Raw genomic sequence first — 25,021 nt, 5'->3', positions numbered from 1 at the left:
AGAGAGGCAGCAGGAGGTTTTTAAAGACAAAGTCAACAAACCTGCTCAGCTGTGGCAGATGAAAGGTAAACTTTGGGAAACGCACACCGACATGCTAACTCCGCGTTAGCATGTCCGGCAGCAAGGAGATAAACAGGTTTATGGAGCTGATAATATCTGAGGCAGAGCTGCCATGTTAGCAGCTGTTATATCATTCAGTGTGTGTGTCCACGGCATGTTGCGATGTTTAATTAAACTGGGCCAGAGCAACGCGTGACTTCCAGGACGGATTGTTTGCTGAGCGCTCGTCTGAGTTTGACTTCCTGTTCTGGGCCTTACAAAAGTATTCACACCTCCAGAGATTTTTTCACATTTAGTCTTATTACAAACAGCAACTTTGACATATTTTCGTGTGACAGATCAGTGCAAAACAGCACAAATAGGTGGTAGAAAGTTTATGTTGTTGTTGTTGTTTTTGCTTGTTTCAGCCCCCATTTATTCTGATCTCCCTAAATAAATTAACGTGTAATCGGTTACCTTCACTGCAAAAAATAAATAAATAAAAAATAAAAACTCTTTACCAAGTATTTTTTGTTCTAGTTTCTAGTGCAAATATCTAAGTACACTTGAAATAAGACAAAACCAACTTAAAGTAACTTTTCATAAAGAAACAGAAGCTTGTTTTAAGTTAATAATTTCTTCATCTTGATGAAAAGTGTTAGTTATAAGTAAATAATCTGCAAGTGGAACAAGGCATTTCTCCTTTATTATAAGTTAAAATGTTTTGTGATATAACTAAAAAAATGTCATCAATGTGAATTTATTATTGACTTACAACAAGTTTCTATATTATTTCAAATGTAGTAAGATATTTGCAATAGGGACTAGACCAAGAAACAACAACAACAACAACAAAAAACACCTAAGATTTAGTGTTTTTTGCAGTGTTCACAAGTTATATAAGAATGAATCAAAGTTATTTTTTAGGAAAGTGCCTTGATATGGCATTTGTTGTGAAATGACTTAACTGAATTGAATGGAGAACCCATTCATACACAGGAAGTACCTATAAGCTCCATGCAGACTCACCAGGACCAGTCCTACCAACGGCACCACCATGCAACCCAACTTAACAACCAGAACCAGAGAGTTCATGAGGTCAGAGGGCATTTTCTAGCATATTGTGCTTTATTTTGATTTTGATCCTGGCAGGTTACTTGTGTATCATTTTGTGCCACTCCAGTGTTCTCTATCTTTATTTCTATTCTTTCAACAGATCTCTTCTGTGGGATCAAAGGGTTTTGTTTTATGTATGAATAAATAATAAACTAACAAAGATCAGGAAACCAATTTTCATATAATGCAACCACAAAGGCTTCTAACTAAAAACTAAATCTAAGAACATAAAAGTTTGATTTATTCTGAAAACATCAGAGCAGGAAATAAAAGCAATTAGTCCACAGAAAAGTCGATTATTATTATTATTATTATTATTATTATTATTATTATTATTATTATTATTATTATTATTTTTATTTATTTATTTATTTATTTATTTATTTATTTATTTATTTATTTATTTATTTATTGCTATGGTCCATTAACTGGCTCTGCCTCGATCTGAAAGCAACATTTATATAAGTAATAAAAACACATAGCTGAAATGATGCAAAAATGCTAACTTTATTTACAGCAGCGGATTGGTTGAAGACAGTTATTTAGAAAATAGTTTAATAACGGGTTGATGATGTGGAAATAAGTCAAATATGATTGACCTCGTACGGTGAGAGTACTCTGGAGTTTTTCTTTTTCCCCTCCAGCTAAATTAGCTCGAGCACAGCGTGAGAGTTAATTAGGGTCTCCGTCAGGATGATCAGGTTGATTTTTTTTTCTTTTTTTTCCTACGAGTCGGAGCTGTAGCTTTTATCTCCACCCACACCGCATTAATAGTTATCCAGAGTGAGTCCCGGAGAGGTTTACAGCGTTCATAGCCAGCCGCAGCTTTAAATGGGAAACTCTCTTCCTTACGGACGGATTATTCAATCAGTCTCCTGTCCATTCACGGAATACATACTCCCAGTCTAGGTCTCCAAAATAGGAGCTCGTATTGTCCACAGAGGGACAGTGGTTGGGACATGATGCTTCAAACATGTCCTCTCCCTTAGTATTCTCCAAATCTCTTGCTTGTACATGCAGGTTATCATCTTGGAAACGCGTGAGGTTTTGTCTGCTGAGAGGCAGCTACAATTTGGGCTCCCTGCGTGAACATCCCTCTCATGCAATCATGTTCTCAAAAAAAGAAAAAAAAAAAGAAGAGAAAAAGCAGCCAGAGGTCTCAGTGTTCACTTTGCAGCCTTCAAGGCCGTTTTGTGTTCTGGGTCTGAAAATTTGTTAAAATCTAAAATTTTAATAAATTTTAGATTTGTTTTATTAACAAATCTAAATCACAGAGCTATCAAAGTACAAGGCGCAAGAATCCCAAACTATTTTCTAATTTTCCTGTTTTATTGGGGGGGGGGGTTGAAAGCCTGTGAATATTGGTTCCCACTGCGTGCGGGAACAGTGTCAACACTTTTTGCTGAGCAATTTGTTTTCTATTTGCAAGTCCACCTGCGTCTCTGTGCGGGCCGCCGGCGCCTCGCCCCCCTCTGACCTTTGACGGAAACATCCTAACCGACTTTGTCTCCGGTGTTTCTGTCTGGCTCGGCTCGCTGAGGCTCCTCTTCTGGTCAATTTCCTCCCCGCCACGTTGATGAATTTTCCAAAGGAAACGCCGATGGCCCCGTCTCCAGTGTCCACTGGAGGCTTTGAGTCGCGAAAGCATTTTTCACTTTTCAGCTGAGGCTTTTTATTTTTTTATTTTTTTTCACGAGCCCAGAATGTGTATCCAGGCACTGCGAGCCTCTGCATTCAAATTACTGTTATTAAATGGGGTCAGCAGGAGAACAGCAGCAACACTACCTACTTATCCTCCAGAGCTGTGGTCACAGAGGACAGCTAGAAAACTCTGCATCCTGGTATAATATATACAAAGGGGGAAAAAAAACTGAATTCAATAAAACAGCATTTTGAGCTTTTTTTAAATCATAAATTAATTTGAAGCTGAGGGGTTGAAGATGGGAACTATTCCATAGGTAAACACAGATGTGCAACAGGCAGTGATTTTCAACTTGACAAATAACACTGAGTTATAGTACACACTTGCAATCTAAACAATTTACCCATACTGCATTTCTCGCTGTATATACAGGGCTGTGAAAAGAGTTTTTCTGCCTTACAGATTTCATCTGGGCTTTGCTCTCTTCAGGCAAATGTCAGTTTGAGAAAACAAAGATCCCCACTAACTTACTGACTTGCTCTTACTGATGGCACCATTAAATCTTTTTTTCTATAAAATCTTGATGGATAACATCCTGCCATCAGGTTATCACTTTAATCTCAAACCAGGACAATTACTCATTTATGAATGGCTGGGGAAAAAAACAAACAACTAAGTCAAATGAAGGTTTTGGAAAGGTCTAGTCAACACCTTGACTTAAATCCAACTAAGAGGCTGTGGCATGACCTTGAAAAGCCATTCATGATCTGTGATTCCCTTAATTCATAAAGTTACCATTTGAACACCATCTTCAGTGTTTACCAAGTTTTTGATAGCAACATTTGTTTGATGATATAAAACATTCAGATGTGATGTAAAGCAGAGAGAAGGGATCCGGACCCCACACCACACGCACGACAGCCGACATTCAAAACACCCCAACACTGTGGACCGTATCTGTCCCAGGGCTCAACAATTCCCTCAAGATTTTTTCCTCGCCAGGGAAATATCCCACTTTACTTCCCGCAGGGATGTTTTTTCCACCCGCCAGTGATTTTCAAGTCTCCAAGGATGGCTTTCCAGATATATCTCAATTCTTCCACTCTGTGCTGGAAATCTGTAATAAAGGTCAAAGCCCCAAGAGTTCTGCCGCGTCTCTCAGTAGTGATATCAGATGAGAGTTTCACAGCGTGCTGCAGAACAAAAAAATAAAACTCCGGTGAGTTGGTGCTTCTGAGGATATGCTTTTTCTGAAACATTTTTTGTTGTTGTTGCATTTTATGAAAGTTCCTTTTGAGGCGAAGGCCTGCCTGCTGGATAGGTTTTTGTTTTCTATTGTTGCAGGAACAAGATGTTCTGTAAACCTATAAGCAGAGGGATTAGGGGATGAGTCTTCTCTTGGCCAGAATGAAATAAAAGGACGGCTGAAAATATGCTTTTAATTGCCGAGCCGCAGGTTGGATTAGTTCGACATTGTGAGAAACAATGAGTGAAGCAGGCAAAGCTGTCCATTACAAAAAAAGGATGTCAGCAAAACACACTCATTTCATGCATCCATCTGCTACAAGTAGGCGAAACATTATTGTTTATAACAGAACCTGATTTTTCTTTAAAATGTGAAATGCTAATAAAGTACCCCTCTTGTAAATAATCAAATTTTATTTATATTTTACAACAGTGACCACTGAACCACGTTTTACATTAGAGCAGTGATAAAAATAGAGAATAGAATAAGAACAAAGCAAACAAAATAGCAACACTGGTAGAAACATTAAAGTGTCGCAGTGCTACAATGAGCTAAAAGCAGTTAGCTTAGCTGTAAACAAAACTATGGACCAGCTAGAGCAAATGAATGAACATGCCTGCTGTTTGGAGAGAATCCTAAAACTCTGATAAATCATGAACTGAAGTGACGTGTCAGTCAATAAAGACGCTCTAAAAGAAAAAACATCATTAAGTTTTACTAGTTTCATGTGGATTTTCGTGTGTCAAACACACAGAGGCATGTTCGTGTCTTTCCTACCTCCTCCAACTGGAGCTCATCAAGGCCAATCAGGAGGAGCTTAAAGACGGGGCCGGTTCCTTCAAGCAGATGCCAGAGTATTTCCCTCAGGAGTGATAATGAGGTGAGGGTTTGCTGACCCTCACCTCCACTGTTTCTCCTCCACACAAACTTCCATTCTCTTGTTCCCGTCAATAACTCACTTGTCCTTCCACACTCCAACCTGGAAATAGGGCCAAGAGACAATCGACAACCTCGACTGAAGTGTATTGTTTTTCATCTAATTTCAAAATCAATCTGATCATCTCAGATCTCAGACACCACTTATCTCCCCCTCCTACTGCTGTCCTGCATTGCAGCCATTAATCTGTAAAAATCATCTCACTGTACACGTTTACTAATAAACCTGTCAAGCTTCTTAAAGAGACAGAAGCCAATTTTAAAGTTTCAAATTTCCTTTAAATTATTTTTGATATACACACAATTTATATAACAACTGGAGGTAACAAACTAACTAAAGAAAGATGTGAAGTAAGGTTTAGAGATGCTGCAAAGTCTTTGCAGTTTGTTTTCTCGCCATGTTTCAGAAGCAGCGAAGACGCAACACAAATATTTGCCTTTCACCGATTTGTCTTTCAGTAAGATAAGGCGAGCAAATCTACATCTTATCTAATCTTCTCCATTTTTTTTTAATTTATTTTTGTTCAGTGTGAACAAATTATATTCACCCGCTTTTTGTTTGTCCTTTTCTAGTAACCGAGCTCTCTCTGTTCTTTTATAGAAAAAGAAACCAAAGCAGCATGACAACCCATGCTGAGTTTTCTGGCGTTTTAAGTGCCCTCCTCACATCATTATTTCAGATTTTGTAATCTTACTCAATATTTCAGAAGCATTTCAAAATACTTCCTTCACTGCACGCTGTTCTCCAAATCTAGCCAATATCAATGCAAATGTTTTTATTTTTAAATTTTTCCAGCCTATCTCTACAGTTGCAACTCCTAAATCCAAATTCAGGTTAGTATTTTTTTGGTCCTACAAACACGGAGAAACCTGGATGTCTTTCTGGCCGCTCACATAATATTCAGTAGCTCTCCAGTTTGCAGCATAAACAGTCGAGACTCGTTAAGGTATGGACAGAAAACATGCAGAGGCGTCCTGGAGTGTCTGGCACAGCAACATGAACATTATTTCCTCTGGTCTCTGGGGGTTTTAGCTCGGGAATTTTTTTTTTTTTTTTTTTTTTTTTTTTGGGGAACTGCGCCTCCGTCACACGACTGGCGTCTGACCCCATCGAGATTGTATCTGTGGGGTTTAGGGGCCAAATGTTCTTTCAGCCACTTCTCACCAATTTCTGTGATTATTTTTTCGCTGCTGTCCTGCTGGCTGGTTGTGAGATGATGCTGTCATGTCGCCGTGTGGGGATTCGGTTGCTCTTCAAATATTTTTAGGAAATAAATGTGAAAGCGAAAAACCTTTTTTTTTTTAATGCCATGAAAAACATTGAGTTCTGTGAAGATCAGCAGCATGAAGTTATGACTGGTTTGGTGTGTGTGTGTGTGTGACAGATGTGGATGTGTGTGTCTGCCAAATGTGGGTAGAGATTTCTTTCTTAAAGTGACAGGCTGTCAAAGAAATGCATTTCAAAAATAGGAAATCGGAACGAGAAAATAAAACGGACATCATATTGCATGAGAGATGACTTTATTTAGCTGGAACTCATTTGACTTGTTTATCTTGTTAGAGAACCAAGTTTACTTCTGAACTTGAGCATCATAACTAAACAAAATTAAAACCAAAATTCAGCTTTAAAGATCCAATGCAGCTTTGGGACAAAAATATGAAACATGTGGTTTCAAATCTTTCCTGTAAACTGTTTATTTTAAAATTTTGGCTTAACTGAGTTAGCATGAATATGAAGAATTTCCCCTCTCCGACGTTGCTGCATAATAAATAAAAAGTCCAGAGAAGAGAAGGCAACTCAATCATCAGGTCCGATAAAGACCGCAGGCAGACCCAGACAGATGATGCGTTTTAAATATGAGTTATTTAAAATATGAAGCCTTTTAAACAAATAGTGGTGCATAAAAGTTGATCCAGATGTTCTTTAGTGAATTGGATATTCAGGGTCAAAATTCTCCATTCTCTCCTCTATAATATGAATGTTTCACATTAATTTTGCTCTCTCAAGGATGCAGAAAGCATTTTCATTGCCAGAATGAAATAATTACCCTCCAAACAGCTTCGGTGACATTTATAAACAGGAATAGACATGGCACATGGTGAAGATTAAAATCTCTATGGCGTCATAAACTAAGGAAAAAATGCATAAATGCAGGTTTAATTATATAACTTAAGCACAAAAGGTGAGTAAATTTTAATTTGGTTGATTATTTCTCTACTGAAACAACAGATTTGGGAAGAGAGCTTGAAAATTGGAAAGAGTGTTACGGATTTGTAAGAAAATGTCTTTTTATGTTGAGCAACAGAGTCGATTGTGTCCAAATCCTCTCTTCCGAAGCCAAACAGCTGCTGGTGGAGGCAGCGGTGTGACGTGTCGGGGGGGAAAACAAGGTTTGTTATCACTGGAGGAAATCGCAGTGTAAAACAGCATCGAGATGAGACTCAGGAACTATTGGCAGACATCGTCTTGCCAACGGAGCAAACTCCAAACTAGGGTTAATAGCAGAGTAATCTGGTTTGGCATAAGCAGACAGGATTGGATTGTTCTTTCACTCAACCCACAAATGCAAAAAAAAAAATAAGACTTTCTAACAGGATAGCATTTGTTCCCAATAGGTATTGTCACAGCAAAGAAACAATCAATAAATTGCATATTTTCTTGCAACATTTTTGCATGGAAATTATCTGGATTAGTAGTCAATTTCAACTGGTTGCTTTTTCAGTAGAGTATGTGTCCAGATATTGAAAAGGCCCATTCAAAAGCTAAATGTTCGCCTACTTTAACAGTTCTAAGACCAGATTGGTTGTTTGGGATAATTGGTATGCTGGAAGACCCAAAAGTTTTAACAAATATTGTACAAAATGTCACCATCAGATAATATAAATGGTAAAAAAAGAAAACAAAAAAAGTATCCAGAAAATGTGGAGCACCACACAAGCTCAAGTTTGTCATAACCTACAAACAGTGGAAAGGCAGCAGAAGTGAAACAACCTTTATGTTGCTATGGAGTGAGAGAGAATATGCTGACCAGAAAATAAACCCCTACTGCAAAGAGGGTTGATAGAACTGAGCTCCTAGAGAAAAGTTTTATGACCAGACAAAGACTAAAAATGAGCTACTAGGCCTCTAGGGGAGATGGAAAGTGAATGTCTGCAAAATTCAATACGAGTCTTTCAAATTGAAGAATACAGTACCGACCTGCACAATGCCAGCCTCATGCTGTGGGACTGTTTTGCCCACAGTGGTTACAAAAAGTGGCTGGACTGAGGAGAAAGACAAAAAAAAGTTCATCTTTATCTTTAAATCCTGTTTGACAACAAGACTAGACTGTAGAAACGTCGACTCAGTTTGGTTGTTTTAGTACGACGATGATCCCAAACATATGTCAAAATGAGTTTAGTAATGGCTAAAACTGGCCACATCAAGCCTTGACCTCAGCTTTGTGAGGAACCTGAAGGAAATAAAAGCCAGGCGTGTCAAAACTTGTAAAAACTCTATCAATACCGCTGGAAACGGCGCTCAAATAACCAGCTGGAGCCATAAACGAAGTTTGTTGGTGGAAACCAAAAGGCATGTGGATGATAAGGGACATTTGATCAAATTGTACCAAAAGTGAATGTGAATACTCTTGAACATGGTGGATGGAAAAAAAATAAAAAATTTCATTCAAGATGTCTGTGATGGGGAATGACAGACATTTCTACAAACACATAATGATATTAGAAAATCCAATTTTATCACGTAATTTAACAATGTGATGTGAAAATCATAGTTGATAGTTGCCGAGCAACTTTATGGATGTTTCTTCTGGTAATTTGACCATTTATCTTTGAGCTCCAAGTTTTTGAGGTTGAAAGACCTCCTTGCCATCACCCTAATCTGTAGCGTCGCCTACAGATTCTCCAGTTGATTCGAGTCGGGACTCTGACCATACATGGACATGAAGGATGCTTCGAAACGTTGGTACCGCGTCAAAATAAACATGTTGGCGTTTTTGAAAAGATTACCTCAATCTGGCTGGAGTAAAAACAAACACGGACTCGACTGTGTGGATTAAATACCACTTGTTCTCAAGAAATGTTTGACGTTCCCAACCTTTAAGCTGAAATCGTTTAAACCACTAAAAGCTCAAAACGAAGAAGATATTTACAACCACGATGATTGTCTGTTAACCTCTGACCAGATTTAGAGAAAAACCAACAGATCACACACAAACGATTCCTCATTACCAAAACAGACAAAACTTCAAGATGAGTCACCGTCTATTAGGTCCAGAGAGCCACACGTTCTATATCAGAGCAAAACATCCCGCAGTCCCCAGACACGAGTCACCGAGCAGGATCTGACATTTAGGTTTGTCTTGAGCAGGTCTGAGTGAACAAAGGGTTTAATCTTGTTTTTCCATTTCATCATGACATTATTAACATCAACAACAGCTTCATTTAAACACAAACGTTGTGTAGGCAACATAAGACGAGTGATAGGAAAGACAGCCAGCAGTCGGTTCTTCTTGTGCTTTGATGTTTGAGGACTTGAGCATTAGTGATTCTATTGCTGCACGATGAAAAGCTTGAATTGGCTTTTTGAAGGCATATGCTAGAGGTTTCTCTTCTATTGTAAAGGAAAAAGGACGGCATGTGCAGTCAGTTTTAAATCATTAAAAAAACATTAAGGCCTTATTTCTTTTTATAAATGATATTTAAGAGGTTTTCCATCTTAAAAAAAAAAAAAAAGACGACGTCTAAGTCTTTCTGGTTGCTTCTATTCAGACAGACACTAATTTATCATTTTTTATGTGCCGTACGGGAGGCCTAATGTAATAACCTGGACTAAATGATGGTAATCACCGACTACCTGGCTACATAAATCATCACCTCACAGCTTTTAGCACATTAAGACCCCGAAGCCCAAACCACATTAATCCATCTCGATCTAGTTACAGTGAAGATTTACATACATTTTGAAACCAGCGTTTTACGGCGCTTAAATAAAAGATGTGACACTGGCTCTTAAGGGCACTCTCATCAAGAGGAATTATACCTACTGATGCAGATTCAGTGGGACTCCCACTCCACTGCTCTGTCATTACAAACATTCTCCAGACTGTTTTGCATCGTCATATTGCTGTCAAATGTGTCCTGACAATTCTGGCTTGAAGGGATAGCTTGGGTGCGTTGGAGTGAAGCGAGGTTGTTGTTCGCAACAGTTTCTTTCCCTGTAAATAAAGATTTATCATTAAAAAAGTTGAGGCAGTTCGGGAAGGAAAGGCAAAAATAATAGCAATAAAGCAGTCGTGCTTTACTAACTTCCTTTGCGATGAAGAATCCAGTTCTCGACAAAGTTGTTGCAATTTGACTTTTTTTCCGTCACGGGAACGGAAACTGTTACAAATAACGACACAGCTCGGTTGGTTCTGATGCGTTAAAAGAGCTCAAACTACAATCAGCTCTTCTCCGTGGGATACAACACGGTATTAGCCAATATCAACCTTAGGTTTGGTGCCGTTTTCTGAGCTGTAGGCAATGTCGTTGTGACTTTGCACAGTTACATAAAGTTGAGACTGTTGTAATATACACTAGTTGCACAAAGCAGCGAGGCAGATAATCCAAAATGTTACTTTCCCCTCGGCAGGCAAAAAAACCAAACGGACAACACGCAGCTGGTGAGAAGGGAAACAGCCAGCAGTTTATGCTAACATAGCTTTAGCGTAATTACAAAGAAGATGCTCAGTTAATTAAACAGCAACCAATGGTCTCCTAAAAAAAATCCATCTTAAACAGGATACAGCACTTATCCCGTGTTGTCCTGTTGAAATGTTGTTTTTGGTTTGAGTTGTTTTAAATTGGTAACTTTGCCTAAAATAGCAAGTGGGTCAGATTAGCTGTCAGCCTTTCTTCACAATATGACAAGGTGTGTATTTAGCGCATCGTTTATCTTTCACCATGATACATTTTTTATAAGAATTTTGATTTTGTCACCATGACAAATTCCAATTAATGATGCTTACGAAAAAAAAAACAAAAAAAAAACAAGCTGTCGCTATTGTCAGGTTGTTAATTTTACTATTTTCTATACTGTTTGTCCGATGAGAGAGTCAACAAACATCGATAAATTGGAAGAAATTAAGCAGCTATTGTGTGAAGTTTAGTGACTGGTATCCTAAAGAAGCGCATTAAAAATGGTTTTTCAAAAGCAGTGTTTGCATTGTGGAACTAAAATTACTGTGTCATGCAGTCACAGCTACGCAGCAACCTGTAATACCTTTTGTCATTATCGCAATAGTATCACAAAATATCGTGATATAATTTAAAGTCCATGTCACCCACCAGTAGAAACGACACCTGCCTATTCAAGGGTAAGAGCCAAACTACGCCAAACTATCCCTTCAAATGCAAAAACGTCTTCTTGGTTTGAAACCTTTTTTTCATGGAAGAACATTGTATGAGTTTTTACAGCGTATGACCATCAAACACGAACTGCGTTCTTCAAATATGGCTGTGCAGCTGAGTTCATCTAGCAAGACTGAACCTCAATTTGAGGCTGCACTGACTGCCTCTTGGGACACAGTATCTTTGAGAAAGCTCTTCGGAAGCTGCTGTGGCACAAAGGGTACAGGAACGGGTTGATGGCCGAGTTCAGCCACAGGAGCCAGAACGTGATCTCGTACCAGTAGTGCGCCACACATTCGCCGCCACAGGCGGCGCGGATGATCATGAGCAGAGTGTACGGAGCCCAGCATATCCCAAAAATACAGACGATGATGGCCAACGACTTGGCGATCTTTTTGTCTCGGGAAAGGCGGGATCCGGGAGTCCTCCGGCCCGGCGCCATGCAGGAAGCCGTGTGCTGAAACAGCCTGGAGTTTTTCCGGTGAGGAGAAAACTTCTCCCTCTGCACAAAAATCTGACTGGTGTCGGGGCAGCCGCTGGAGGAGGGCGACAGAATGTCATCGTCCTCTATGACCGCCGAGATGGCAGCAGGCTCGCTGGAGGTCACCTTCCGAGTCTTGACGAAAAACACGGACCAGGCCCCTGTGCCGTCTCTGTACTTCCTGGGTTTCCTCTGCGGCTTGGCCTCGTCCTCGGCACCGCCGTTGCCGCTCTTGTTCCTCCGGTGGATGTTAAGGTAGATGCTGAGGTTGAAGAAGGCCACCGACACGAACGGCGTGAAGAACTCGAAGGTCGACGCGCTGAGCAGGAAGTACCAAGTGAAGTAAAACTCTGCGTAGCACTCGTGGGCCGGGACTACGCTCTGGCCCACGATGGCCTCCCAGAAGATGATCGCGGGGCCATAGAGGAGGAACGCCAGCAGCCAGACCGCCACCATCTTCAGCACCGCCTGGCGTGTGATGTTCCTCTGCGCTCTGTATTTAACCTGCAAGGAGAGGAGAGGCACAGAGTGTGATTTAACAGTGATGCCCTCACAACACAAACTCTGCTCCATAATACATGTGTTTCTGTGACTAACGATCAGGCACAGCTGCTTCGGTGGCAACAGCCTGAAAAAGAAAAAACAACAACAACAACAACAAAAACGCTGGTTTCTTCTTCAGGATGAAGCCCTTATTGTTGCTCTGGTAGAGCAAGGGAGGGATGCTGTAAATAAGACCCACTCATGACGCACTTACTCCACGGTGTGTCACTGAAGCCAAACAGAGCAGGGGAATGTTGGGCTGAGAGCCACATTCACTGATGCAACATGGCTGTGAAAGAGACATCTGGTTTCCCCTCGCTCTTCCTCTCTGCTTTCTCTCATTTAGCTTCACCTCCTCACCATCATTCAGAAGGGCTCCTCTATTCACTGTTCTTCAAGTCTTTTTGTTCTCCTGTTCTTTCTTCCTTTCTTTATTTTTTTAAATCAAATTGCTTCAGTACATTGCAACAGCTGGGGATGTTGCTGCTGCTGATGTGGCTAAAGACCAAGTTGAGGAGAAAAGAAAAGCTGATAATGACACGGCGCCTCTTCGAGATCGGCCCCTAATTGGAGCTGGCCTGGATCTTGAATTGTTCACTACAAAAGCAAAGACACTTCAGCGGTAAATGAAAGAGATTAACGCTCCCCGCAGATTCGAAATGAACACTGAGGAGATGAGATTTCATCACGGCCTTTTTGAGAGCCGCCAGTCAACACGAGATCAAAATGGTCAACTCGAGACGCTGTGCCGCGAAATTAAATGATTTATCAAACAAAAAAGAAAAAGATTGTGAGAGAGTAAATTTATTATAGTAGCTCCAAAAAAAAAAATCAAAAAGACCTCTGTTCATTGATAGCAATGTATTATTCTGCTTCAATTGACCTTACAAGGCGCAGGTTTTTTAAAGGAAATTGCTAAGAATAACTAGGCAGAAAGAACAAGCCTATAATGTGGGTAATGGTTTTATTCCCAGATGAACTGTGTTTCCACCATCCATGAAACTTGACTTCCACAAAGCCCTCCCTGCTGCTTCCTCTCCAACCTGATTCTATGCCCACTGTACGAAATACTTCCTGGCTGCTGCATTACATAACTGTGACATCATCTGAGTAACCAAACTCTGCCTGAGATCCACCAGTAGCGAACCGGCGGCTCTGAAATCCCAGCGGCGCCTCAGAAACGTGAACCGTGTCGTTTCATCGTCAGCAGGTTTTACTACATCGACAGCTGAGTTTAACCCAAGAGGCGAGGCTCCAGGAAAGGGAAATTAGCTTTCTGCAGTTTTTGTTTTTCACTTTGCCTCTTTGATCAGTTACTAGAAAATAAAAAAAAAAATATTTACCCATTTAAACGGGCTGATTTAAGAGATTTTTTAAAACAGGCTTTCTATTAGATTATTGAGGAGCATTTAATAATCCCACCCCGGATTGGTGTCTTTTAATGTGGATTGTCTTTAAACAACTCCAATATTTAAAAAAAAAATAATCAGAGTGGTTTAAGCAAACGGGATTTAAATTAAACCTTAAGCCCTTATCATATTTGCATTGGCCAATTATTTAAAGGGAAATTGATGATAGTTTACACATGAAATGGAGGTTGGAGGCTGTGTGTCACTAATGACCTTCCTGGTTAAACTCGTACTGAGAGCAGAAGGTTCCTGGTTTTATTCGATTAAAAAAATTAAAAGCAGAGCAAAAAGCTAAAAAATATTAGTCTTTTAAATGAGCAAATCTTTGTGGAATCTCACGTGTTTCAGTTTCTATTCATCGGTTATTCTGACTGGAAACAACGTTTTCCATTTTCAGTATGCATTTCCCACAGGAAGATCGTTAATGGCCCACATTATCCTATTATAATTTAGAACTTTGGGCTTCGCTGAGCTGCAATTGATACAAATGTGATGATGGTTTAAGAGTTCACAATATAGCGTCCTCATAAAATGTTATGATGTCCTTGATGTTGGAGTTGGCTCAAACTGGTAGAAGATCATCTTTGGTCTTTAGCCAAGAGGTTCATCCTTCTGGACCAGAAAATCTGGATTTATCTCCCAAACAAACCAGATAAATCCACTGCAGCAGGACCTGACTTGATGTTGAAACGTTCCTTTAATGTGGCTCCACTTCCTGCACATCCAGAGGAACGAAGATAAGGCAAATCACCCAGACCGAGAAGAGATGTGGAGTAGCAAGGACAGCAGATTTGGTTAAGTGCTCATTAGCGCGTGCAGCTGATCTGGTCAAAAAAATATGGACGTTTAAAGAGTGGATGTCTTCTGAGAGCATAGCTCTCTTAAATAGCATGCAAATAATCTGCAGCATTAGAATTTGCTGCATCTGGAAACAATATTTTCCTTGTTTTCATGGTAAACTGGAGCCGGTTGTGTATTTACAAATGCCAGAACATTCTTTAGGAGCTATCGATAGGACGTAGGCTGTCACGAGGGTCTTCTGCTACGACACGTTTAAGTACGAAAAACGTGATTTCAGTATTTTTACCTGACATTTTAAAAAGGGATGAAAATCACAACCTGATCAAACTGCTTTTATTTTAAACAGAAAACAACCATTATTCAGATTAAATCAGCAGGTGATGCTCGTTTAATTTCTCGTAAAATGGACTGTTTTCCACAAATGGAGAAATGCCGGAGCCTTCTCCAGCCGAGCATCAGCACAGCAACAGATAGGGGAGGGGCAGAGCAGAGCTATTTAATGCTCCAAATTGATTTTTTTTCCCTAAGCATAGAGAACTAACTAACGCCTTCTGACCAGCAGTTCACAGCGACAGGTGGGGTAAAACAGCAGCATCACATAAAGCAGACAAATACATTTTTGCTCATGCTGGTTTTCTATTCAAAGACATTGAAACTAGTAACTGGAATCATGGGAAATATTGCAGTTTTGAAACTAAAACTGTCTTCACTGCAGACAGAAAAGACTTTGTTGCTAAAACTCAACTGGAAGTCAAACGATTTGCTCGACTAATTATTGATCTGAATAATCAAAAGACAGATGATTATTTTTTTTATTACAGAGCCAACATGTGGAGAAACAAGTGGAGACATGAACTCATATAGGAAATAAAGAATATATATTTATTAAAAACCGGGGAAGTCAGTGACATCTTGCACCAAAATCTGCCTTTGGGGGGGGAAATGACACCTTCTTCGAACTGAATGTGACTCTGATGTGTGTGTGTGTGTGTGTGTGTGTGTGTGTGTGTGTGTGTGTGTGTGTGTGGGGTAATGAGCATCTTCACAGGCTGTACTTACTGCTCTGGTGACTGACAGGAAACGGTCATAACTAATGAGGACGATGTTGAAGACGGAGGCGGAGCAGAGCAGGTAGTCCATGACCAGCCAGACTTTGCAGAGCCCCTTCCCCAGCATCCACCTGCCAGTCAGGTTGTAGGGGATGTACACTGGGATGCAGAAAGCACCTGGAACGCACACACACACACATACAAAAGATATACCGCATGATGATTCAACGCCTCCAAATCATTAACATTCCCACCTCTGCACCGTCTGGATGCCAGCCGTTTTTTTTTTTTTTTTACAGGTGACAGTTTAAAAAGATTAGGTGCAGATTTCGGACAGTTTCTCCCAGCAAATTTGTTAATTACCCTCAGCTGAAGTAGTGACCTATAGAAAGGAACGTGAGCGCCCAACTACTATAATAATAATAAAAAAAATACAATTATGCTCCTCGGTGCGTAAAAATGCCCGTGAATAATGACAAAGACCACATTTAGAAGAGGAAAACACTCCAATGTATGTGTCAGAATACGTGTCGGATCGTGCGTAATAAGCACTCGCGAGGAGAAAATATGAGCACGTTAGAAATAGAGATATTCTCCCGAGAGTGCCAACTTACCCACGAGAAAATCGGAGATGGCGAGGTTCAGAAAGAAGTAGTTGCTCTGATTCCTCAGGGTTTTATCCACGATAAAAGCCATGATGACCAGCGCGTTCCCGGCCACCACCACGATCACCAGAGTCACCATGAGGACCGAGAAGATGACCACCAGGTAGCCCGGCAGCACGATCCCAGCCTCGGACACCGCGGGCGTCAGGTTGGCGCTGGAGTTGGACTCCAGGATGTGCGCGCCCATAGTTAGAGCCGAGCTGCTCTCATTGTGGGGTTGATGCTACGCGGAGCGCGCCGAGGCGCAGCAGAGGTCCGGCGGCGCGTCCGAGAGTTCCGCTCCACTTTAATGTGGAGCCGACTGGAGACCGGAGACTGGATGAATTCCCCAAATGTCCCATTTTTCCCCCTCTGTGGAATACAAAACTCCCCCTTTTTCCCTGGAAGATGTTTTTTTTTTCTTTTTCCTTTTCCAGTTGTGTTATGATTATAACGCCTGTAGATCCACTAGGTGTTCTCTCTCTCTCCCTCGTTGACTCCCAGTTATCAACGGGATGTGCTGCGGGATGTGCGGGTACCACGGCGCGCACAGCTGATTTTGTCACCCGTGTCAAGTCGACCGTCTAGTGAAACCAGTAACCGCTCATAATGTCAGAATAAAGCTCCCGCTGTACTAACAGTGTAAAACATACGTCCAAAGATACCAAATTCAAGTGGAAAGCTTTTAAATTTCTCTCACACAGGACTATTGTTTTTATTTTATTTATTTATTTATTTATTTATTTATAAAAAAAAACAACAACACAACAACCGAAATATTTTCATTTGGATAGAAATGGTGTGAGAAATGTTGCGCTTTAATTTGAAAAGGAAGCAATTTCCGGTGTTTTTCACCTTACTTTATTGAACAGCTCTCCAAGCAATTAAAGTACACTTGTTCTTTCAGGTTTTGTTGGAGCGCCAAAATGTCTACAATCCCTGCACAACAACAACAACAACAACAACAACAATAATAATAATAATAATAATAATAATAATAATAACAAAATATATCAAACATTCATATGCAAGCATTTTGATACAATTGCCATTTCATATACAAATAAAAATAAACTGTATGGCATATTTCTAAAGATTAATTTTAAACTTAACTGCAGAATCCTTCATTAAAATCTTAACTCACTGTAGATAAGTCAGTCTTTAATATCTCTGTATTTAGTTACTAAACTGGAAAAAACCTTAATAAAACTATTTAGAAGCTCACATTTATATCACTCTTTAGAAATTAAAGACAGTTCAGCTCGGGGTCAAGGTTTATTATCCCGGGGGTAAAACATGAAGCATAAAATAAGAGATGCAGTTGAAAGGATTAGACCAAGGCACATGCATGTGTCAGAATGGCCTAGTTAAAGTCCAGGTCTTAATGTCATGTGGAAAGCCTTTGAACGTGAGTGTTTTCTGGTTCTTTTAATCAACCCCGACTGGTTCCTGCTAACGTTAGCAGAGACATACCGGAAAAGACTCGCCGGTATGTCTCTGCGAGTCTTTTCCGGAGACTCCGCTTCTCCGCCGGTGTGCGGAGAAGCAAAGCACTGGCGTCAAAAGCATGCCGCACTTTTCAGATTTTGATGAAAAAGTTTCAGAGAACAACGCGACATCTTCACAGTTGTGCGCAACTTTGTTTTTATCGTTTGTGTTTGTCGCATAAAACCAGCCCCAGGGTTATGAACACTTTTGCAAAACAGGAAGTGACAGTAGGACATCTGGAGATGTGGATCACAAAATGCAAAACCTGGACATGTAATCTATGCGATAAAACGAAGCACCCTCATGAGGTTCGTAAACTTTATGGAGGCAATTGCGCCGCAGCAACTGTGAACTTTGGATTGGATTCTCTCTAAAAAGGCGTGAAACATTTAGTTAGCTAAAGGCCCTCCAAGGAAATAATTAATAAAAGGCCGTCCACACGCAGCCAGAGGAAAGTTTCATGTGCTGCTCCTCTCTCTGACGCCACAGGTGGATCCAGTGCAACACAATCAGCCATCCCATGTTATCTGAGCTCTGTGCTACATTGTTCAGAAAGCAATCTGTGAATGAAGAAAATCACAAATGTACCAATTACTCACAAGGAGGCAAAGATGCAAAAACGCCAAAAAGAGAAGAAGAAGAAAAAAAACAACTACCACCTCCCATCAGAATGTCAGACAGCAGAAGCATTGTGGCTCAGCGATGACAAAGTGGCTGCGTCTGACGCAAAGTGCTCGACAGGCAGGTGGCAACTGTCACAGCACATGACAAAGTGAAATGAAAGGGAGCGAAAAGATCCTCAGGAGGAAAACACTTCAAATGGTCAAACGTTGACAGAAAGTTCGTTTTTCGCAAACTGTGTTCGATTTATTTATTTTTTTATTTTTCTTTCTTCTGTGTCCGTGGTGTACTGGAGCTCAGTAATATATAGTTTAGAAACTTAAAAAAAAATCCCCTTTTTGACAGATTGACATCGAGTTCGTGTGAAGAATTAATATTCACATTTATTGGCTTTTGTAGTTAGCCTTAGTGCATCATGTTGATATCGGCTTCTGGGCCAAATCCTGACAGGTTGACACTTTGATGAAATCACGATGTGTGGATTGTTAATCTGACAACTTTCTTTTCAAAGGGGCAGTATCGTGTTTTCCAGGCACAATCAAGTAACTGTTACCTTCAGATGTTACAAAAATGCTACATGTATCAAATGTGACTTACAATACATTTTACTTTATAATTTAATGCTTCTCTGTAAAAACTCCTGCTCTTTCTCAAACTCCGCCTTCAGGAGGTCATCACAACATGGCTTTACAAACATCAAAACAGTCATTTTGACTAAATGTTGCTCCACAGGTTCTCGGTAGAGTCAGGATGTGGGGAGTTCACCAGGAATGTAAATGTAATCCTGAAGCCACCGTTACTGGCTCTCTTTGTGTCCCATCATGTTCGTCTCTACATGACTCCTCAACCAACAGACAAAGTTGCTGAGGATTTTCAATTGCAATTTTTTTACAGCACTTTTAGGCAGAACTCTCGGCAAACCCACAGGAATGGTCTCTGAATGCTTCTCTGGCCTGCTTTTGTTTTGTTTTCTGCTGGAGTATTCCTTGTACTTCCTGCAGAATGACAGTCTGTCCATTTATGCTTTTCTTGAAATTACGTGGCTTGTTTTCTGCTCCTTCACATCAGGTTGAAGTCTGAAAGTTTTCAAGTCTAAGCAAACTTTGCTTAGAAAAAAAGCAAAGTTCTGGTGTGAACCTGGAGCTGCAATCGAACATCCATCAGGGGGGAAAGGCTTTGAACTTTCTAGTGTTTTTCTCTTTTTTTCCCTCTTGATTACTAGTTGCATCATCCTCCCCTGTCAAACCCAATTAGGGTAAAGAAGTGATGACCGCAGGCGTTTTCTGGTTTGCAGCAATGGTTGATAAGATAACAATTTAAAGCTGCTCTTCTGATTCAAACGGAAGAACAGAGTGAAATCAGCTGCCCTGTCATCTGTAACGCTCTTACCTAACCATAAGATCATTGGACCAATGCTGCATGTTCATTTTCATACTGATTCAATACAAACCTCTACTTCCTGAGCCACCGCCGCCCAGGCTGTATATATTTATATACCACCAAAATCACAACACAAGAAAAAGTAAATTCAATCCAGTCATGAAGAATGAAGACGTCCCTATCCTAGATAATTGCTGCAGAAAAACTGTAATGGGAAGAAACGTCTCAGTGTGAACGGCCATCAGTTCATCTGCCTCTGGAGGACGGTCATTAGATCACATGACCTCTTCCATCGCTCCAGAGTCTGTTCTTTATAACTTCTTGCAAATTGAACCGTTTCTCCGGTTCGCCTCACTGAGTTGTGGTTTTCTTTCGCTGCAGAGCCCCGATACCTTTAGTTCACTTCATATTCCACATCCACATTCATGTGGAAATACTCTCACTTTCACTATTAAAGCACAACCACTGTTGTTTTTCTTCGATTTGACTTCACAAAACGTCTCAAGGCGTGCCGGCCAACACCAATCGGGATTTTGCTCTGACCGCATTTCTTACCTTGCAGATGATGATATTCTCCTCGTTCCTTGTGGTTTTTAATGAGTCGGTCAGATCTGAGCTCGGTTTCAGTAGTTTCTACAATCTCCTTAGACGTTTCCCCTGCTTAATGTGAGCCGGTGATTTGACCCTTCGTTAAAAACCAAATCATTAAAACCATTTATTTTGCTCAGTTGAATCCAGGTGGTGACTTTTTTTTTTCTTTTTTTTTGGACCAGTCAGTGTATTTATTAGTTTTTCCCAACACTTTTGTAAACATTGGGTGCTTTGACCTTCCATACTTGTGATTTTTAACTGGAAACATGCTTGTATTGTACATATCTACACATTAGAGCACAAAAAAGATCTCCAATCTGTCTTCAAGGATGTCACAGTTCTTCCAATAAGCGTCACCTCAATCACCGGCAGGAAGTGTACGGGTGAAATGTGTAACCCTAAGACAGCTAATTATTCTCCCCAGTCTTCAATATGAATATGAGATCACTACAAGTTCCCCCCTAAAAAATGATTATGGGTTGAGATGATTGGGTTCAGTGTGATGACGGCTTGTCAGAGATATAGAAATCTCCGCTAAGTGAATTAGTTGTGATTACTCCTAATCGTTGAAATGTGCAGAAATCCAGCATGTCTCGTGTGTGTGTGTGTGTGTGTGTGTGTGTGTGTGTGTGTGTGTGTGTGGGTGTGTGTGTGGGTGTGTGTGTGTGTGTGTGTGTTATCTTTTAAATGAAATGTCAGTCTGCCACACGTGCCTCTTCTATCTCCCCGGGTTTCAGAACTTGTATCATACAACGGCAAATGTTTCCGTGACGACACCTGACGGAAAACCTATCCACCGAACTCCCGAGGTTTCTTCGGGAGAAGTTGCCTTAACATGCAAGGCGGTGACCTGGGCAGACTGGAGTGTCACCAACACGGAGAGCTGAGGAGGCTGAGGAGAAACCCCCGGAGGAGCCGGAGTGAAGTAAACGCTCCGAGAGGACGGGCAGCTGGGAAAAGCTGAATATTTAACAGGCTTCATGCGGATGTCAGATGCGGATGGGAAAATTGGGCATATGAATAATGTGAGTGCGTGTGTGTGTGTGTGTGTGTGTGTGTGCGTGTGTGTGTGTGTGAGAGAGAGTGAGAGAGGGAGAGGGCGTTAGTGGGGGTGACGCTTCATTTTGTTGAGCACTGATGTGTATCGGCACATTTCTGTGAAACTCTGGACAAACTGGGTGTGAAATTTTAGTTTGGTTTCCGATTTGGATGGAAGAGAAGAACTCTGAAGTTGAACTTTTGGAGGAAAAGGTTTTTCTCCCCGCCCCCCAACAAAACCCCCTGCAGTCTGTTGATGTCATGGTTTCTTTTTAATTAAATATGTCCAGCTGTAAACACGTCATCGAAGACTTCTTAAAGGTAAACAAATACATATTTCAGACTCTGAGGTTTCAGCGTCGTAGAGAAGTGGGATTTGGTTTTTGTTACATGTCAAAACCAGAAACTTCAGGGGGGTTTTAGGGTCATTGAAAGTGAAATGAAGTGGTGCATAACTGTCATGTGTGGGGTTGAAAATCTGAAAAGTGTGGAGTAAGTTTGTATTCATCATCTTTTTACCCCAAAGCCCTTAAATAATATGTAGAATTACAGAATTTAGTCTCAGCAAAAATCAGAACCATATAAAGAACCTACATAAACTTGTTCTTGATAGAATATGTTTCCTGTGTGGCTTCCAAAAAATATCAGTGTAAATAGATACAGTACAGTAAGATAGATGTATGAAGCTTTATTAGAGTCTCCACTGGTGAAAATACAACAGAACCTTTTTTTGGTCGTTCTTGCCCAAAGAAACCTGAAGTTTCTGGTTTTGACATGTAACAGGAAAGCTTACTTTGTCCTGTAAGTTGGTACAGGACAAAGCAAAAGCAAGAAGGTGGCAGAAAATACTCTACATCCCTCTTAGCAACCGGTGAAACACGGTGTTGGCAGTATCATGCTGTTTGGCTGCTTTTCTGTTGAAAGCAGACGAGAAGCGATTCGGGGATTATGCACCACTTTGTGTTGGACTAACATATAAATCTCCAGTCAAAATCACTGAAGTTTTGTGGTTTTCAACACTTCAAAAGTATTTAAAGTGTAACTTTTCCCCGCTGTGAAAGCACAACTCTGGCAAGTTATGACAAATCCCACAAAAGTGGGCAGAGCCAATAGAAACGGCCAGAAGTGGAGAAGGACAAAGAAACGAGAAGACAGAACCCTAAATGACATATTTAGACACTTTCTTCCTCAGCAAAATAAAAAGTCAATCTGGAGGTTGGTTACACTTTAAATATTTTTCGCAAGGCACTTTCAATAAATTTTTTTTTTTTTTAAATACAATTAACGAGATAAGTAAACGAATTGAACTTCCCGACAACACAAAGTCAACGAGAGGCTTCTCGTTTATTTAAGAATCAAACCGAATCCGTGTTTCCTCCGAACTTCACTTCGTCTTCTTGCTTTTCGATCTCTTGGTCTTTGCTCCCGACTTGCAGGCCTCATCCTGTGAAACAAAGAGGACGGATTTAGAGAACGAGCAGACTAATGATTATTTTGCCTTGGTGCTCCATTTAACTGTGCCAGAGCTTTGTTCCTCCTGCAAAATATTTGAGTGCCGCTTTTGTGGCTCGTGACAGACTCTCTAGCCCAAACTCCCACTGCGTGTGCAAATGTGCAAATTACAATGCGGTGATTGACGTGCACCACACTGCTCTAATGTATTCTAATAATTGCATCAAACTAAACATTGCATTCCTAAGTACTCTTATCAAACGTCCCCCGCCTCGCCCGCGACGCTTCCCGGGTCGTAGGCCGCCACGGCTCCGTCGCATACGACGGGGAGACGCATGTTTCCCAAAAAATGTCAAATTCCTGAACGGTCATGCATACAAAGCCCTTTGCAATAGTTTCAGTAGCCTTTTTTTTTTTTTTTTTTTGCACTCCTAAGCTGATTCAACGCAGGTTTTCCTCTGAGTTTTGGCAAACCGTTTATAAAGTGACTCATATCCTGCAACATAACTGGCAGAAATCTTTTGCTCTTCAGGTGTAAAAATGGCCGTCCAGCTTGTTTTCTCTAAGGGTTTATTTTTATTTTTTTTTTACTTCCTAGTTCCCAGTTCAGGTGCCAGGAGATTTCATCCAATTTCGGCATCGACTCTGGCAGAGCTCTTCGACGAGAGGGGGAGTAAAAAAAAAAGATGCTGTTAATAAGGTTTCAATCAGTAGCATCGCCTTGGAAATGAAACCGGCTGCAGCGTCAGGGTTAATTTTATGTTCTGTTTCTTTTCTTGAATAAATTCATTGCCAAGATTCTTGGCTAGGCAATTTTTAAAAATAATTTTTATCAGTCTCACCCTATTCCTAATTGGATCTCTGCGACAACGCTGGCCCACAGTGAGAAATCCCCTCACTCTGGGGACGTCTGGACCGCCAATGGGTCAAAAGCAAACAAACAAACAAAAAGAAAAAAAAAAATACACGTTTTTATTCTGACAGGAGCGTTAGCTGCCTTGTGTTTCGCTATTCCATGTCTCCTCTTTGTGTGGGAAAGCTGTTTGAATCGCAAGCATATCAGAAATGCCCGCAGATTAAAAATAACACAAATTATCCCCAGAGAAGAGGCTTCGCTGTCGCCATCTGTGCAGCCATTAGGCAGGAGAGCCGCGGCTCTCCACACCGACCCAAAACACTGGAATGAAACGCGTTCGAGACAATCACATTTCCCTCATGATAATTTGCGACCACTTAAATAATCAAGGGAACATTTCTCCCCCCTTTTGCCACCGTCGAATTGTGATGTGTTGTTAATTAATGACCAGGCGCATGAAAAGAGAGCAAAACACGTCCAAACGGACCTCATGTCAGATACCGTGATGCTGCGCCTTTGTCATTATAGTCAGGGATTCGTCACGTTGGCAATATAAATACCACATTTTCCCCCATTTTTGTCAACTTACAGCCACATGTAGCAGCTGAGACTGTAGTAGAATTAAAACTCTTCATCGTTTATGAAAAATCTATTGCAAATAAAACCTTGAAAGGTGTTTTATGCTTTTTTATCAATCGTTTCCAGAAGGTACGTAATTAGCTACTAGCATTTAACTGTGTGTAATTTAGTCTCTGTATGAATCCAGCTGTTTTACGAAGGCCTCCGAGGTTTGTTACAGAACAAACGGCCTTATAAAGTTTCTAGATGCCAAAGACTGGAACACATGCACTCAAAAAATAAAGTAAATAAAAATAAAAAAACAAAAAAAATCCTGTAATGGTTTTGAATCCAGAGGTTAGGAGGCGCATATTCTACATGTACAAAAAATAAAATAAAAACATTAAATATCATCATTTTCCTTCTGTGTTGACACATCGCATATAAAAATAAGGTTTCCAAATACTAGGAAAATTTTAAAAATGGTTGTGAATACTTTAAGGTTCTGCAAAATAAATGCAATAAGTACCAATCAGGTGTTGGTTCTATGAAAGTCTGATAAACACTTGATTTGGTGCTTCCGTTTCGACTATCAACCTCAACAGAAACACTGTTTTGTATTTTGGGAAATGTGTTTACTTTTTGTTTTTGTTTTTACTACAAGAAATCCTGAGTCATCTGCGAGTCGTGGTGGAACATATTTTTGACTATTAGTTAAGTCGGACATTTTATGAATGAAAA

At 40.5% G+C, this 25,021-nt stretch overlaps 2 protein-coding genes across 3 annotated transcripts in view; both read right to left on the bottom strand.

Moving 5' to 3' along the window:
- Positions 1-5,497: 5,497 nt before the first annotated feature.
- LOC106963188 (histamine H3 receptor) lies at positions 5,498-17,005 on the bottom strand. The gene is made up of 3 exons (XM_015057960.1): positions 16,267-17,005; positions 15,663-15,829; positions 5,498-12,354 (listed from the first exon to the last, which is right to left on the bottom strand). Exons 1-3 carry the CDS (start codon positions 16,502-16,504, stop codon positions 11,494-11,496), a joined length of 1,266 nt encoding a protein of 421 aa, XP_014913446.1. The 5' UTR covers positions 16,505-17,005; the 3' UTR covers positions 5,498-11,493.
- A 4,663-nt stretch (positions 17,006-21,668) lies between these two features.
- impact (impact RWD domain protein) overlaps positions 21,669-25,021 on the bottom strand; it is a 30,181-nt gene continuing 26,828 nt past the window's right edge. For both annotated transcript variants that reach the window (XM_015057938.1, XM_015057946.1), the window contains one exon: positions 21,669-22,858. In XM_015057938.1, coding sequence (XP_014913424.1) covers positions 22,799-22,858 — 60 coding nt within the window. In that variant the 3' untranslated portion in view covers positions 21,669-22,798. The remainder of the gene's footprint in view (positions 22,859-25,021) is intronic.

This window comes from Poecilia latipinna, unplaced genomic scaffold (genome assembly GCF_001443285.1).
Source record: "Poecilia latipinna isolate Pla-1442-1.1 unplaced genomic scaffold, P_latipinna-1.0 Scaffold63, whole genome shotgun sequence".
Taxonomy (NCBI): domain Eukaryota; kingdom Metazoa; phylum Chordata; class Actinopteri; order Cyprinodontiformes; family Poeciliidae; genus Poecilia; species Poecilia latipinna.
This window is presented reverse-complemented; position numbering and strand designations above follow the sequence as displayed.